This window comes from Nannospalax galili, unplaced genomic scaffold (assembly GCF_000622305.1).
Source record: "Nannospalax galili isolate Female #2095 unplaced genomic scaffold, S.galili_v1.0 scaffold429, whole genome shotgun sequence".
NCBI classification, from domain to species: Eukaryota; Metazoa; Chordata; class Mammalia; order Rodentia; family Spalacidae; genus Nannospalax; species Nannospalax galili.
Genome location: NW_008360330.1, coordinates 1,494,135 through 1,510,648, shown reverse-complemented (window position 1 = coordinate 1,510,648; position 16,514 = coordinate 1,494,135). Strand labels below are relative to the sequence as shown.

The 16,514-nt window shown below is 43.0% G+C and overlaps 1 protein-coding gene across 2 annotated transcripts in view; it reads left to right on the top strand.

The window, feature by feature from the left end:
• Window positions 1-13,556, top strand: part of Kiaa0040 (KIAA0040 ortholog) — a 36,683-nt gene extending 23,127 nt beyond the window's left edge. Inside the window, exons 3-4 of one of the 2 annotated variants that reach the window (XM_029560202.1) lie at window positions 5,110-5,378; window positions 10,079-13,556. In XM_029560202.1, coding sequence (XP_029416062.1) covers window positions 10,212-10,508 — 297 coding nt within the window. In that variant the 5' untranslated portion in view covers window positions 5,110-5,378; window positions 10,079-10,211 and the 3' untranslated portion in view covers window positions 10,509-13,556. The remainder of the gene's footprint in view (window positions 1-5,109; window positions 5,379-10,078) is intronic. The other variant, XM_017796356.2, reaches the window with a different exon arrangement.
• Window positions 13,557-16,514: the final 2,958 nt, after the last annotated feature.

Sequence of the window (16,514 nt, the reverse complement as noted above, 5' to 3'; positions counted from 1 at the left end):
AGAGAAGCAGATGGGTTTGAAATGTATTTGGGAGATAAATGCCTTGATTTCAACTGATGGGGTCATTCTTTTGCTGGGTTTGAATGCTAAAAGAATTCTTTCACATGTCAAATATGTATTAGCATCTATTATGTGACAGACACAAAGCTAGACCTTCAGGTCATACAGAGGAGTGAGAACACTATTATGAGGAGCCTGAAGTGAGAATGAAAAGCAAGTCAACAAGAACAGAAGAATGTTTGAGACTTATAAAACACTTTGTTTTTTTTTTCTGTATTCTTGTAATTTTTCAAAGAAAACACATAATTATAAAGCAATGAACAGGGCTCTGATAGATAATTGCCTCTATGGAAACTCAGAAGAAAAAGAAATCAGTTGTAGGGTCAGGTGTGACCAAGAGTCACGCCTCAAAGGGAGGTATGAATGACCTAGGTCCTCCTGGTGAACAGATAGAGAGAGGCAGGTGAGAGGACATGGAGCCTAGGGAGCACTGCAAAACATGGCACTGGAAGAGAGCAGGGGATGTTGTAGGGAACTTAGTTAAGGGTGGGGGTGGCAGTGGGGGCATAGAAGATGAAGCTGGGGTGATAGAAGCGTCAGCTCATAGGAAACTAGTCCTCCTTGCTAAGGAGTTGTGATTACTATGTCAATAGGATATAGATCACATTTAGAATATAGAAAAATGAATTGAAGAAAAAAACAAAAAACTAGAGACCAGTTTAAGAACCTGGATAAAATGCAATAACAATGGGTTTGAAGATGGAACACCTCTACATCTCAAGCCCTTTCCCTGACTTTCCTCCTTCTACCCACAGGGCCTGAGCTCACTCACTAAGCCCTTTTCACCTTTGATGCTCACCACAGCCCAGGCACTGCCTCCCTCATTCCTAAATATCCCTGTTCTTTCCCTGTGAAGAGCCTTTACCCTTGCTGCTCCTGCCTCCTGCAGGGCTCTCTCCGTAGCTTTGTGCACAAACGATCTTTGTCATCCCTCAGGTCAGCTCTGCAAAGGCCGCTGTTATCTTTACCTTTATAGCACTGTGGGGACACATTTGGGTTTATTTCTTTGCTTGCTTGTTTACTGCCTTCTCCTTGTAGAAAGTAGGCCACTTGGCCACCTCTCTGTTGTTATGACTCTATCAGCTGTGCCTAGGACATGAACTGACATATTCAAGAAACACACTAAGTACACTGGCAGAAGGAAAGAAGGGAGAGGAGGAGGAGATCAAAGGACAGTGCCATGTGGAGATCACAAAGCAGACTTGGATACCATTCCATACAGTCAGGCAAGACTATGGAAAGAGAATAAAGATGTAATTCCGCCTCTGTGATACCTGTTCACATTTCCAGAATCATGGCTTAGAAAAACAATGATGAGTGAAATATTTAGAAAGCTTCCTTACCACAAGAAAGCTACAGAAAGAAAGGGGAAAATGTCTCTTTTGGAGCCTTACATATCACAATCATGACTTTTCAACCATGCTAAAATTTTACAAGGCAAACAAAATCATCATTAGCTGAGGAGCCAAGGGATGTTTATTTTGGCTAGCCTTTTTGTTTGAGGTCAGATCATCACATTTATTGCCTGGTTAGGATCTAAGAAACTCTACCAGCTGGTGCAGTTAATTCTCATAACACCCTACTACTGTCAGCTCCATTTTACAAGTGAGAAAATTGAGCCCCAGAGAGAGAGAGTGACCTTCCGTGTGGCAGGGCTAGTGAGTGGAAGAGCCAGAATTCAGACCAGGATATCTGGTCTCAGAACCACCTCTCCAAAGCACTGAGATGAATCATCCTTGAGTCAAAGTTGTTCTAGAGGAGAGTTGTAGAGCCCACCACACATTTGTTGTAAGCAATATCAACACGAGCTTATTCATCTGCTACAGTACTTGGGCTAGACTAACTGCTTTAGAAAAAAAATCCCCAAATCTCAGTGGCTTCCCCAACAAAGGCTTACTAGTCAGTAGTTGAGTTCTGTTCCGTAGTCATTCAGGGATATCTTCATCTCTGTTCTCCCTGAGCTTTTATAGCTCTTCCTGCATCCTTTGCATCCAGTCTTATAAGCAAGCAGAATAAGAAGACGCCCTCTCCCATCTTGCCTCCCCAAAGTCCAGCACTGAGTCCCATGGCTCCACGGAGCTACAATGGGGCTGATGAGGTTGTCTAGCCCACACAGGATGGTGGGCTTTTTACAAGGCACTTCCTGGGTGCCATTTTTAGGGACACCCTTGGGGAAGTCTAGCAAGAAGGTAAGCTGAAAGACAAGATATTGGTTCTGCATGCCTCTACTAGTTGTTAACTGCTAACTTCTAGCAACAGTCTCCAAGCTTCTGACTAATAAACTAAAGGAATTTAATCAGGTGGCCCATCTCAAGGTTCTGCTAATCCAGAATGTCCATTATAATAAAATAACCTTTTACTATTTTTAATAAATCTAAGCACCTTAATCATTTCTATATTGATGACCTATCTGTACTTTTGTTCAGAATTGTAGCTATAATTGCAACATTGATTCTGAAAGAAAATACTATCTATTTTCTTTCAACAGTAAATATCTATTTATATATCATATATGCATTCTCTAATGGAAAAACAATCCTCAAACTTTTATTGGGGTTAGTTATTTGAGGCAATTGATTAAATTGGGGAAATTATAGATACCTATTTTAATAATGTCTAGAGCTGGGTTTAAGTAATAAATAGAATGTTCTATAAGCAGATTATTTGCCATGATCTGACAGTTTTTGTACAACGAAGTTGTTAACATCTAGTAGAGGACATCTGTGCATGCCATGTTAGCAAGGTGAGAAACATCAGAAAACATATATCCAGAGCAGTAAAATTAATAAGTAAGTACTGGCTGATGTTCCACATTGTGGCCTCATAGAGAGGTTTGGTTTCTGAAGTGTGTGATATTATAACCATTGGGGTTTTGCAAAGCAGCGTGGTTTGATACTGAGGCAAGGTTTGGGCAGGCAAGGTGGAAAAAGGGTGGAATATGGTATGATCAACTCCCAGGAGAGATGGTAGGAGTCAGAGACTGTTTAGTCAATTTCTTACTTTGCAATTAAAAAATGTATATCTATATATTTACACACATGACCATACACGCACACACAGAGAGAGAGAGAGAGAGAGAGAGAGAGAGAGAGAGAGAGAGAGAGAGAGATATTTGAGATTTGAGACCTCATAGGAGGCCGGAGCTAGAAAAAGGACAGTAGACCCATGCCTACAAGTTCTTCCACTCATACCTGGAGAACATCTGAGCTAAGCCATGTGTTACACCCTCTCCACCACTGTCACCCTCTTCCTGCTGTCATTTTCCCCACACAACTGGAATGGCCAGCTCTCTCTGCCTCTCCAGTCTGTTTTCTCACACCTTGGTGATAAGTGATCTTTATGAGACACACATCCATTACAGTCCCTCTCTGCCTCATTCCCAAGGCTCTCATAGCATGCACCAGCCCCTGCCAAGGCTTTCAAGGCCCTTACTTCATGGACCCAGTGTCATCTGACTCTTGCCCTATCACTGTTTCTGTGTTCTGCTAGACTGTCTTTCAGGTTCTTTTCTGGAAAAGTGGTAGATCCAATAACTCATCTAAAAAAAAATAAATAAATAAATAAAAATTCCCAATAAATGTTATTTTTATGTTTCTCTACTTTTGGAGAACTCTTACTAGTCTATTACCAGTTGAAATCATTGTAAATTTAGATACTCTACTGGAAAGGTATCTAAGAGTAGAAAAGAAAACATACCAAGAATATCACTTAGAAATTCTTTAAAAACAAGTTTATGTCTCGTAGCTTTTTGGGCACTCTGGACATATATGCTTTTGTCATTCAGGTTTTAGCTCAGTCACCTCCACCCAGAGGTGACCTCCTCGCCTCCCTGATCAGTCACTCTTTCCTATTATCCACCAGTGAAGCACCATAGGTTTCCTGTTCATAGCACGTCCATAATTCCACTTTTATACCTGCCTACATGGCACCCTGATGAACATTTGCTTCCCATGCTAGACTCTGAGGACTATAAACAAGCTGACTTGTCCCTAGATAGTCAAGTCCAAGCACAGCTTCTAACAAGTAGTAGATACTCATAAATCATTGCCCAATGAAAGAGCAGACGTCTTGATTGTCCTTGCCCTTCATCACTCTCCCTTCACCCTCTTTACACAGTCATGTGCTCTTTCCACTGTACTGCTCTGCTCCCTTACCCCTACTATATAACTTCACTGCAGGACTCACCATATTGTACCTCTTCTGTTTTCTTCTCCTTGCTAGCTTGGGAGGGACTCTGTATTTGAATGCCCAAGGCCAGATATATGGTGGGTGTTCAACAAATATTCCTAACATTGAGTTGTCATCGAGACTTCCAAGACACCAGTTCTGGCTCTCTGATCACACAGAGCTAAAATTCGCACCAAAGGAAGCTCCCCACAGTAGGTCACTGTGTTGCCGTACATGGAGATAATGCTCTTCCCCCAATTCCTCTGGTCTCCATAATTTGTTTCTTCTTTCAACACAAGGCTCCTGTACTCATAGATTAGTGTTGGTCATCTGTTCAACTTGCATTTGCAATTATCCTTGAACCTGAAAACCATGTAGAAATACATGAGTTGTTTGTTAGAAACATTAATTCCTGGACCCACACTAGATCCACTGGATCTCAGCCTCCAGGAGTAAGAACCAGGAATCTGTAACTAATTCCTGAGTGACATTTCCTGGCCAGAAACATTCTGGCTGTCACCTGGAATCCATGGGCAGAGTAGATACAATGAGCACATTGATAACCCATGCCAAGGCAGAGCATTCAATGAAAACATTTGAGTGACAGCCCAATGGTAGGTCTTTGCCCCTTCCTTTGAATTTTGAGCTAGCCACACATTTCCTAGAGTCTGAGCTGTGGCAGAAGAGCCTTCTTGAGGCTCTGGTGGAGACTGGAGCCTCCTACTCCACCCTCTACAACATGGCTGAAGATTTGGAGGTCACAGTGGAACTGGTCTTGGGGACTAAATTGGGTGCATCTTGGCCTTATGAACATTTCTAGAAAGCATTTGCTATAATACAGACACTCTTCTAGAACTTTGCATACATTAATTCATCTCACAGGCAGAAACGGTGGGAAGCTAATGCAAAGTTGAATGCCCTGCACCCTCCTTGGAAAGCTCAGAAGGAGATCAGCTCTTGAGCCAGCCCTGAATACAACCCTGAAGCAGCTCTTGGCTCTTTGTTGTTGGATCCAGCTTCCCTGAAGAATGGCACACCTCTGTACATGCCCACAGGTCACAAAGCCTAGCAGTGAGGCTTGCATCTGCAAATAACCAGTGACTGTCCTGAGACCTCACCTATGAGCACAACAATCCTCCAGACACCAACAGGTATTCCCCAGGTTACCCTCCTCCATCCTGTCTCAGGATACCAGAGTCTAGAATTATAGCTGCAGACTTGCAGGATAGCCACAAGCAGGAAGGCTGTTCATGGAGTCCTTTTCACTTGAATGGGGGCTGGGGAGCGGGGAGTCCTGTGGTTCTTTAAGATTGAGGATGGTGGGGCTAGAGAGATGGCTCAGTGGTTAAGAACATTGGCTGCTCTTGCAGAGGACCCAGGTTTGATTCCCAGCACCCACATGGTGGCTAACAACCATCCATAACTCCAGTTCCAGGAGAATCTGATGCCCTCTTCTGACCTCCATGGGCACTACATGACACAAGTGCACCTACATACATACACAAAATGCATTCATACACAAAATTAAAATAATAAATTGTTTTTAGTGAGGATTGAGCTTGGCAGTGAAGGATGGAGAACAAAAACTCCAGGCTAGAATTAACCCATTGTTATTTGGAGATAACCCATTATTTTATGAATTAAGTTTGTATAGTCGTATTTTATAGTTTACAAAATGCATGAAATACACTGCGCCTTTTTGCTCCTCACAGCATCATTATAAGGGAAGCTCATTAACTTCATCATGTAGCTGAGGTTCAGTACCTTGCCAAGGTCACACAGGTTGACCTGAGGCTTAAACCCAGGTCTTCTGGCTCTAGTGTCACTGTTTCCCTTCATCACCTCTTATACAGACAGGTAGAAGCTTGGTGGAAAAAATAATGAATGAATCTCTCTCTCTCTCTCTCTCTCTCTCTCTCTCTCTCTCTCTCTCTGGCTGGATACTCCAGAGAATATATAGATTAATAAGATTTTGTTTCCAGGGAACTGAAAGTAACTTTCTCCCACTCTCTCTCTCTTCAGACCTACCCCCACAACCACAGCAAAGATTGATTGGCACCTATTGTTTTCTTTACAAGAATAGATGAATTATGTTTCAGTGTCAGTGATACTTGAAAGCCAACAAAAGGGTAGAGTCTCCCAGGGTACACTCTAGGGGCCAACGTGTGGCTTCTTTTGCACACCATCCCTTGAAAGGCCTAACTTTTAATTCATACCACTGAGAAGATACTTGATTGTTTCCTGGAAATGCTAATAATGCAAAGCTCATAAATACTAATGAAATGCTATAGATTAGCGGAGCTCAGCAAGTAACCTGGGGAGCCTAGACAAGAATTCTTAGATTAAAAAATATAAAGAATACTTTTTAATCGAATTTTCCCCAGACTGGGTTCCCAAATGTTAATGAATGCTCTTTGGCTGTGTGGAGAGCTGACTCTAATAAGTACCTTTAGGAATGCAGAAGTGAGTTATTGACTTAGCTTTAGTTGAAGAGAAACCTATTAATTCAAAGGCATTTTAGGTGTCATGGGATGGACACATTTAAGACAAAGGTGAGCGAGGTAGGGGAGCCTGGCACACTGAGATAAACACATAACTCAAATGCATGCTTCTATTTCAGCCAACTAAGCAATCTAAGTTGGAATTTGCTTATTATATTTGCGTTTTATGACATGATCTTTCAATAATAATAACTCCCCTGGAATAGAAAACTCCATCATGTCAAAAACTATAACTTTGTCACTCATTGCTGAATCCACAATGCCCTGCACAAAATGTGGCACATAACAAGCGTCTAATTTCAAGTGTTTGTTAAATGAATAAAGAGCTTTCTCAAAATATTTTCTAGAGCTTTTCAGATCTTGTCATCTTTTCCTAAAGGCCATCTCTGACCACAATGACTGTTAACAAAGCTCCCAAATAAAACCCACCTCTATCTTAGCCACCCTCTACCCTTCTAGCTCATCCCCCAGTCTTCTCTCCCATCTGATCTCCAGGTTCATCGTAAGGAAACCTGTTCTCCCATTTATGTTCCAGATCTTTCTCTGCCTGAGACATCTAAACATCCTTTTCATCCACAGCTCTCTATCAAAGCCCTACTCCTCTTTAAAAGTCTTCCTTAAGTGACTCTACCTTCATGGAAACACCCCTAGTATTCTCCAAGGGCTCAGTATCCTTTCTCTTTCCCTGAGTAACCACAAGAATGGGCCCCCAATGCTCTGCTGCTCCCTGCAAAAAACAGCACCACCTGACCCAGAATAGTTTATCAATAGCTATGATGTTGGTGTCATTTAATGTTCTGTAGCTGGAATGTTGTGCAAAGAGCCCTGGTCCCAGGAAGGCTATGTGTGGGATCCAATAAGGAGAAGGCACCCAAAGTGTTCCCACAACAGAGCAGAAAATTGCTCTATGTGAGCCAAAAATACTGGGTCACACAAGGCTGAGGCAAAAGCAGGGATCATGCCAAAAGGGCAAGGAAAATCTGGAAGGGAGGACGTCTCCTGTGAGACGAGAAGGGGAGGTATGTGGGGTTATAGATCTACCAAGGGTTGCTTTCTTTTCCAGAGATCCTGTAATCTTAATGGAATGTAGGCAGATTCACGTCATGGGGTGACCCCACCCCTCAGAGGGGTTTGAACAAAGACTCCAATGGGATGATAAGGCTTCTTAGAGTGTTTTTCTTTGTTGCATGTTGAATTTAAGTTTGGGCAGCCTTGTGCTTTCTATAAAACCCACACTTGGGCAGGAGTTAGGTTTTATTTGATGTTTCTTTGTGCATTTGGGAAGTGTCTAACAATGGGAAATAAATCTCTTTGCAGACTGCTCTACAATAGACTGGGATAAATGCTTAAGTCAGTCTAGGGAATAGTCAAGGACTGTAATATTCTGCAAATCCTGGGCTGCTCGCCAAAAATGGGTTAATTCCATACAAAGGAATAGGAGGCCCCTGAGCAATTCTTGTGAACAGTTCACTCGCTGAAGATCTGGAGTCAAACTCCCTAGAATGAGTAAGTTCAACACTGCCACTCTCACGTACCTTGTGACTTATGCTTCCATCTCTTTAGATGAAGGATGGAAAAATGACGTACCTACTGCATAAGGCTATATTGAGTCAATGAAAGTGAAATGAGCTAATAGGTATTAACAGTGCCTGGCATAAAAGAATGCTTTAAAAATATAGGCTAAAACCATTATTGTCCCCTTATAGAATTACTTCAGTCCCTATGGCCAAGGTGCCAATCTGTGCAATTGCAAAAATTGTGTAAACAGTACCATTAGGAGTAGGGCCACATGCCGACAGACCAGGCCAGGTAGAGCTCGGATGGGCATATAGGCACTGAGTTTACAGGACATTTATAGAGCGTGTTATTCAAGGAATTAAACCTTAAAAGACAACACTGGGGCACAATGTATAACACAGTACCTGGAGTCGGGCATACCTTTTTGTTCCAGTACAGGGCAACAAAAGTCAGCCTGAACTAATATGGAATTCTGGGCCCAAGCCCCCTGATGCTTCTGTCCATAGCCCCAGCATCATCCCGTTACTCACTAAAAAGACAAAATGCCTCAGTTACTCAGGAGTTTGAGGCTGGATGGTTATAAGTTTGAGCCTTATCTGATTGACAGAGGGAGATCCTGTTGTTTAACAAAGTACCAATTAAGATGCAATATACATAACACTATCATCCTTAGTTCCTCTACTTTCCCAGCATCCTGAGAGAATGCTGGACTCATTATCTGGAAGTCTAGGTGTTTGCTGCAGCTGTGTGGCCTCAGACACAGCTCTTCACCAATTTACACCTCATATTTGTCATATTTGAGTAACAGGGTTGGTCTGAAGTCTCTACCCTGAAAATCAGCGGTTCTTGATATTTCAGTCCAAGGTAGTGTTACACACCAAGAGGTTCCTTAATGTCTGAATTATGTCTGTTTCTAAAGTTATCTTTGGACACAAGAACCTGTGGATTCAGAATCCATCAGAGCCTCTTACACCTGAGAACTGAGCCCTAAGATGTATGTGGAGAAGTGAGGGATAGCAGAGGAAGAGGAACTGTTCTTCAGGAGAACAGGAAAATGGCCCCCAATGTACACTGAGCACAGAATAGGGACCCTGTCCCCATATCCAAGTATCAGTTCCCAATGAGCTGTCGGGCTCCTTTTCTCTGAAAAGAAAAGGAATAGGTAAGGAAAGGGTTTTGAGAATGTTTGCTTAAGAGGTGGAAAACAGGAAGCTAAACAAAGAGAAGGTAGAAAGCAGAGACAATCAGACACAGAAGTACAATGTACAGAGGGGAGAAGACAGGCCCAGAGACAAGGGCATGCATGCATTAAGGACAGCATGGATGTGGCAAGATAAGGACTGATGGCCTCGGCCTGAGAAAGGACATCTCACTTTGTGTTTAAGCTGTATAAGCATTGAGAATGGCAGGCTATGTTCCTAGAAGGTCAGACACAGAGCTACCATGTGGAAAATATGTGTTCATTACCTGGCAGGTGAGTTTCTATCTAGAGAAGATTGAGATTCACCACTGTAGAGGGTGGGAGAGAATTCCTAGCCAGAATATGCACACTGATTCATTTACCCAGCAACTGTTGGTCACTTACTTTGCCAGATCGGATAGAACATCTTGTATCTTAAGTCCAATATCATGTGAGTACAAAGTGCAAATTGGTTAATGTTTATTAACTAAATGCATGCACATACCTTGTTTATTGAGTCTCAGTACAATTTCAATAAACTCACTGCAAATCTTCAACCCCTTCTTTCTAAGTCTAAAGCCTCTGGTTCTATAAAAAATGATGAACAATTCCCACTGTGTTTCCCTTAAATTGTCTATTTTAATGTCTTCAGGAGCTCCTGGTGGCGTGCTCAAACCCAAAGCTGAAAGAGGAGAAAATCCCAAGTGGCCAACACTGTGTTCTCTAGAGTCCAGGACTTACTAGAAAACTGAAAGGATCCTCTGTCGCCACCCCAGCCAAGCACCATGGAGAGAATCAGCTCCTTCTTCAGCTCTATCTGGGAGACCATCTTGATCAAACACCAAGAAGGCCTCTTCAATACTGTCTGCTTAGCTGTCCTCCTGGGGCTGCCCCTATTGGTGGTCCTCACACTCATCTTCATCTGTTGCCATTGCTGCTGCAGTCGGCCAGCCAAGAGCTGCCAACAGTCAGAGCAGAACAAAAGGAAGAAGAAAAAGAAGAAGAAGGATGAAGAAGACCTCTGGATCTCTGCTCAGCCGAAGCTCCTCCAGATGGAGAAGAGGCCGTCACTTCCTGTCTAGCTAGGAAGGAAGCGAGTATCTTCCCACTGGAGCCAACCTTCCTTCCAACCACATGAAGACTCAGGAGAAGGGGTCTTTAAAGTGATACATTCATGCCCACAAGAGTACTCAACCAAGGAACAAATTTTAAACTGAGAGCCCCAATGGAGGGGAGCTTATGGGCATTTCTTACATTGTCTTGGCAGCTATGTGTTCAATAACAGTGCTCTTTGCTGCAGTCCCAAGCCTGCATTACACTGTCTCTGGAATACCCCACTACAAAAGCACAGAGAACACTTACCATGAATCTTAGATGGCTTCCAAGGTTATACACACACCCATCATTTCATGGGACAGTACTCTGTTTATCAAGTGGCCATTTAATATGTACTTTGCTCAAGTCAGTATACTATATATACTTGCAGAAATGTCTTCTAGAAAGACATGGCCAGATTTAGGCACATGTACACAATTATATAGCTATTCAAGGTCCTTATGCACTGTCTACATACCATTCAGATTGGAAATGGGTGCTTTCCTATTCATATACCTACATAGTGTTTTACTGGAAATACATTTGGACATTCCAGGAACCTGGTACACTCCTCACCTCAGTATGTATTGATACAGACATAGCTAGTTCCTGTATGCTTCTGACCCTTTACGTATACCTAAAAGTTTAAAGTATGGATTGGAATTCATTGAAAGCTCTTTACTTGCAATTCATGATAAGGTCCTTATTACCACTGACAGGTGTTTAATGTGGTCCAAGACCTTTCTGGGACATTACCCCGTACCAACAAGCAGGGTGCCCTTTTCCAAGCAGTGATGGAAACCTCTTGTCAGTGACTGCTAGAAAGCTATGGAAACCCACTTATTCTCTTCAGTGGGCTGCAGTTATGTACCTATGCGATGTATGTACAGATGGAAAGAGTAAGGAAATGGTCTACCTGAGCTAGCTAGAAAATCACAAGTACAGTCTCAAAGGAGGCACACACACACACACACACACACACACACACACACACACACACACACACACACACACACGCATGCACGCACCAGAAACAAATTCCTGAGTTTGTAGCAGTGTGTGGGATGTTGCAGGTGGGGTGCAGAAGTAATAGTTTAAATGAAAATAAGATGAAACTATAAAGAAGTTTACTATTATTTATCTTGATGCTCAGGAAAGTATGTTATGCACAGTCGGTACTCGTAACTGTAGATGTTGTTGGATGGATATAAAATGATGTTAAGGATAAGCTTGTAATACCTCACAATTCCTCCAAAGTGACCTTCTCTTCTAAGATACCCCACTAATTGCTGCAGTAGATGAGACAGGTATTGAGACCAGGGTTGAGTTGACATATGTGCCCTGAGGTACCTAAGGACTTGCAAAGAAGATCTGTGAGTGGAGGAGACTTTCCCTCACCAGACTAATGTTCAGAGATAATCCACCTATGTGATGAACTGGTTGGTTTTTTCATTATATTGTGGCTATATGACAAAGATAGAGAACTTAGACTGTACTCTGACCACTCATTTGCAAATCTACTGGGGAGCTCTTGAAATATTTTCCTTTGGAAACACTTCTAGACAGTGGCAAATTACTGTCAAATTAATAACAGCTACATTATGACTTTTCTGTGCTAAAAGAAAAGAACCAAGTTTGATATGACTGTGTGAATGGAAAGGTGTACTCTATTTGCTCTCCCAGCTACCTGGTACTGCTGGTACACCTCCAGCTGCACTCCAGGCCCTTGGACAGTAGGCATCTGGTGGTGACTCTTGCACTTGGGTCTTCTAACAGATGACCTTGTGAATTATAAATTAAGCCTAGCTATATTTTAGAGCAAGTCACATTCACTCTCTCATCCTCCGTAACCCCAAAGTCCGTAGGCACTCAGACCTTTCACCCAAAAGCATCTTTGACCAGAGAAGCACTTCCTGATTCTCTGTCCCTTTGTCACATGAAGAACTTGTTGTGGAACATCTGGCTGTCCTCTTCATGTCACAGAATGGTCAGTCATCTCTCCAGACCACATTCGTCCCTCTACCCAGTGCTGTTACCAGGATGGGGTAACTTTCCCACCTCCAGCTCTCAGTTACTATAAATTGGAAGACTTGGGGGAGATGTGGAGCCAAGAAGCAGAGATGGGAAGTCATTATGACCTTTGGGAGTGGATGACCAGGATCAGGGACCATACAAGTTACATGGTTTCCATGGTAACTGGATGCCAGTTTCAATTGAGACAACAGTCACTTATTATTACCTGCAATGGGAAAGCCTCTGTCTCCAGGCACACTGTCCCTACTGCTTCCTAATCAAATGGATTTGAGCCAGCTCTGGGCATGAAACACTCAGAAAGTCATTTCTCAGTTGTTTTCATACCCTGGCTCCAGGAGACCCAACCCTGGTTGGCTTACCTCTTCCTGTTCCAGCCTCCCTGACAGCCTTTATAGAGTGCCAGGGATTGTGTAGGTCTTGTGATGTGATAGGCCCTCACATTGCTACTGGAAAGTAGGCAGTGCTCCGAGTCCTGCCTTCCTGCTTCATTCTTCCCCGCTCTGTTCTTATTCCGTCTTCTTCCTGCAGCATGCCAGCTCCATCCCTTTATTCTTCTCCACTTTCTCTCCTCTTTCCCCCACCCCTGAGCCTCTGTCCCAAACCTGCCACAGACATGGGACGGGGGCGGTGCAGGGGGTTGTATGGAAGGCTAAGGACCTGCTTTACTCATCTGGGAAGGTTAAGTTAATGGGGGACAGAAAGGCTTCAAAAAGCAGAGTCCTCCTAAACTGGCACAGGCCTGGGGAGGAGGTCCCTCCCCCATGCTGGACTTCTGAGCAGCCATGGCCATCCTCACACACATAGGGGTCTTTCCTCAATGGATTTACTTTTTTTATTTGTTAGGGGGAGGGAAAAGGGAACAGGAAAATGTAGAGAAAAGTCAGTCACTTTTTCAAGAAGAATATATAAATGATCAAAGTTGTATAGTATTTGTCAGTATTTTTCTGTAAAATTCAAACACACGTAGAAGTTTATTTAAATAAATATTTTGAAAATGAAAAGCCTCTACATTGGAATTACTTTCGTGTTATAACATTACTCTTGTTCAGTCATCACTGAGAAATGATCAAAGCAGTGACTCTCCCTGCCTGGTCACTGCCTTCCCAGAACCATAGATCAGAGGACCAATAATGTGGCATCTCTCTCTTCTTTGCAAAACACACAACTTTGGGGGATGAACTGAGAGGTGCCAGCTACAGTAAAACACACTGATGTTCCCTGATGACACTTAGAGAATGCTCCCTTGGTTGAAGTCAACCCGTGTCTTCTTATAGGAAAGAGGGAAAGTAGCAAAGACCTATAACAAACCAACAAACAAAAAACAAAAGCAAATAACAAATAAGAAAACGCAGGACTTCGGGGTTAATCTGATGCTGTGAAACAAAGGATCAAGGACCTCTTTACTAGGTATTAGGAACAGAAGTACATACATATATGTGCATGTATTTGTATAAATGTGTATACCCTTTTGAAAGTCAGCCACACTTTGCATTGATTATGCAATGAAATGATTTATAGACTCCTGACTCCTCTCTTGACGATACTAAGCCTGCCGTTAAAACAGAGGCCACTTAGAGCAGTGCTGGCCAGCAGAAGCAGAATGATAGAAATGCTTTCTGTTTGTAATGTCCAGTGTGGTACCGTGAGCCACATGGGGCTCTTTGAGTTCATTAAAATAAAACAAAGTTAAAAGTCCATAGCTCAAATATTTCAGCCTTATTTCAAGTGCTCAACAGTCACCTGTGGCTAACAGCAGCCACCCTGGACCACATAGGGCTATGATCTTCTGGGAAGAGTGGTCAAATGTTGGTGAAAGGCTTGAATGTTGTTGTTTCAATGAGGGCTTAGGAAGGAAGACCTACAGCACAGGCACACATTTTTGCTCTGTCTCCCACACAGCAGGCTATTTCACAGTTCTAGTTGATTCCTGAGCTCCTTTCCAACTCCACACACCCATAGAAACAGACATCAGGAAACAGCATCTTCATTCAGCCTCCTACTCATTCCTCCAAGACATTACAAAACTTTCCAGTGCAGAGGAGGGCTTGCCCAGACTGTCACACACCTGAAAGGAGCCTCAGCTACTGACCTGCCCTCAGCACCTCCAGCCTAGGCCTGCCCACACTCAGGTGTTAAGAATGGTTTGCATAATACAATCATAGTTCAGACTTCTCTGCTCACTGGAGCATTCTGCTGGCCCCTTGCCCTTTGACCTAGGATTATTCCCAAATTCAAAGCATACAAGATTAAACAAAGAATCCCTTCAACCAGCTTGTGTCTGTCTATGTTTAACTCCATGAGATGTTTTCAAATACTAGTGTGGATGACACCTCAAAGTGATACTTTATCCAGGAATGGCAATGAATTCTCTGATAACCCCCCTTGAGGATATGAATTCAATAAATATTTTGACTTTTTATTATATGCCAAGTCCACTGGATTCCAATAATGTGAATATGTAGGCCAATGAGACAGACCACTGCAATATAATATGCCCACTTGCTTCCTTAGAGGGACACCCCAAGGCTGGCATTTCCCCAGAGAAACAATCTACTCACAGGAGCACTTTAAGAAGACTTTGAAAACACCCCCTGGAAGTTCCTGCTCACTCTCAACTGGGTACCCCTTGTAGTGGAGGGGGCAGGGGAGTAGACAGAGCCCAGGTTTCTGCACTCAGCCCCTTCTAGGCAGTACCTGTGTACCTATTTGTGGATTAGTTTGGGAAAAATACTGACTGAGCAACCACCAAACGTAGGCTGGATGCTGAGCTCGACCCCACTGGCCAACCGTCCAGACAATGTCATATAAAAAGGGGCCAGGGTGTGGTGAAACCCTCCAGAACTTCCGTTTATGAAGAACAGAAAAATGGTGCTTGAACTGTGAGTCTCCTAATAAAACAACACTGCCATCTTCTGGCAAGATTGGATATAGCAAGCTTCTTGCACAGAGCTGCAGGCCCCAACCGTATTGATTGCTATTGAACTGGCTCTTGATCCTCTCCACTGTCCTGGTGAAGGGCTTAAAGTAATGACTTGAAAGTTTTTTTTTTTTTAATAGAGGACCTTTTCTGGTAACTGACTTAAGTTTCCTCAAGAGCTTTTTACCATTTTTAGTTTTCCCTTCAGCTACTGAATTTCTTCCCCTGTGCATGCTTCCGCACCCCACAGCAGCTTCTTTTCCTCCTCTGATCACAACTCTTTGAAACGCTCATTCTCCCTAGCTCCTGCAGAATTTTCTTGCGTGTGTAATCCTTACATCTCTGAGAATTCTAAGTTAGAAAACAGAGTACTTGACCTCACTTAACAGAAGCTGCTGAGGATTAAAACCAGCTCCGGGCTCTGCCATGCACCACCTCCGGGTGGTCGCCTGCCTTTGTAGCCACTCCTCGAATCCTGCTGATTCTACACCTTTCTTCTGTGCCCGCCCCCTTTTCCCCACTCCTGACACAGACCAACAAAATCATTACCTCTTGCCTGAACTGTTATAGTAGCCTAGAATTGCTCTGTGATCCTCCACCTTCTCTCCATACCCTCCCCAGAATGGTCAATGAGCACAGGCTGCCTTTGGCTAGGAGAAATAACTTCCAATGTGCTATATCACCGCTAGGAGGAATAACTTCCAATGTGCTACATCACCGCGGGGTAACTGTGACTGACAAGGCTTAATTGCATATTTCAAAGTAGCTAGTAGACAGAATTTTACATGTTCTCAACACAAAAAAAAATGATAAATGTTTGAGATGATGGATGTGTCAATTACCCTGATCTGATCACTGCACATTGTATACTCATATTGAAATGTCACAGTTTACCTCACAACTATGTGCAATTACTTAGTGTCAATTAAGAATAAAAATAGAGAGGCTGAGGAGATGGCTCAGAGGATAAAGCTCTTACTACTCAAACGAAGGACTGGAGTTTGATCTATAGCACCAGCATAAATGCCTGATGGGTGTGGCA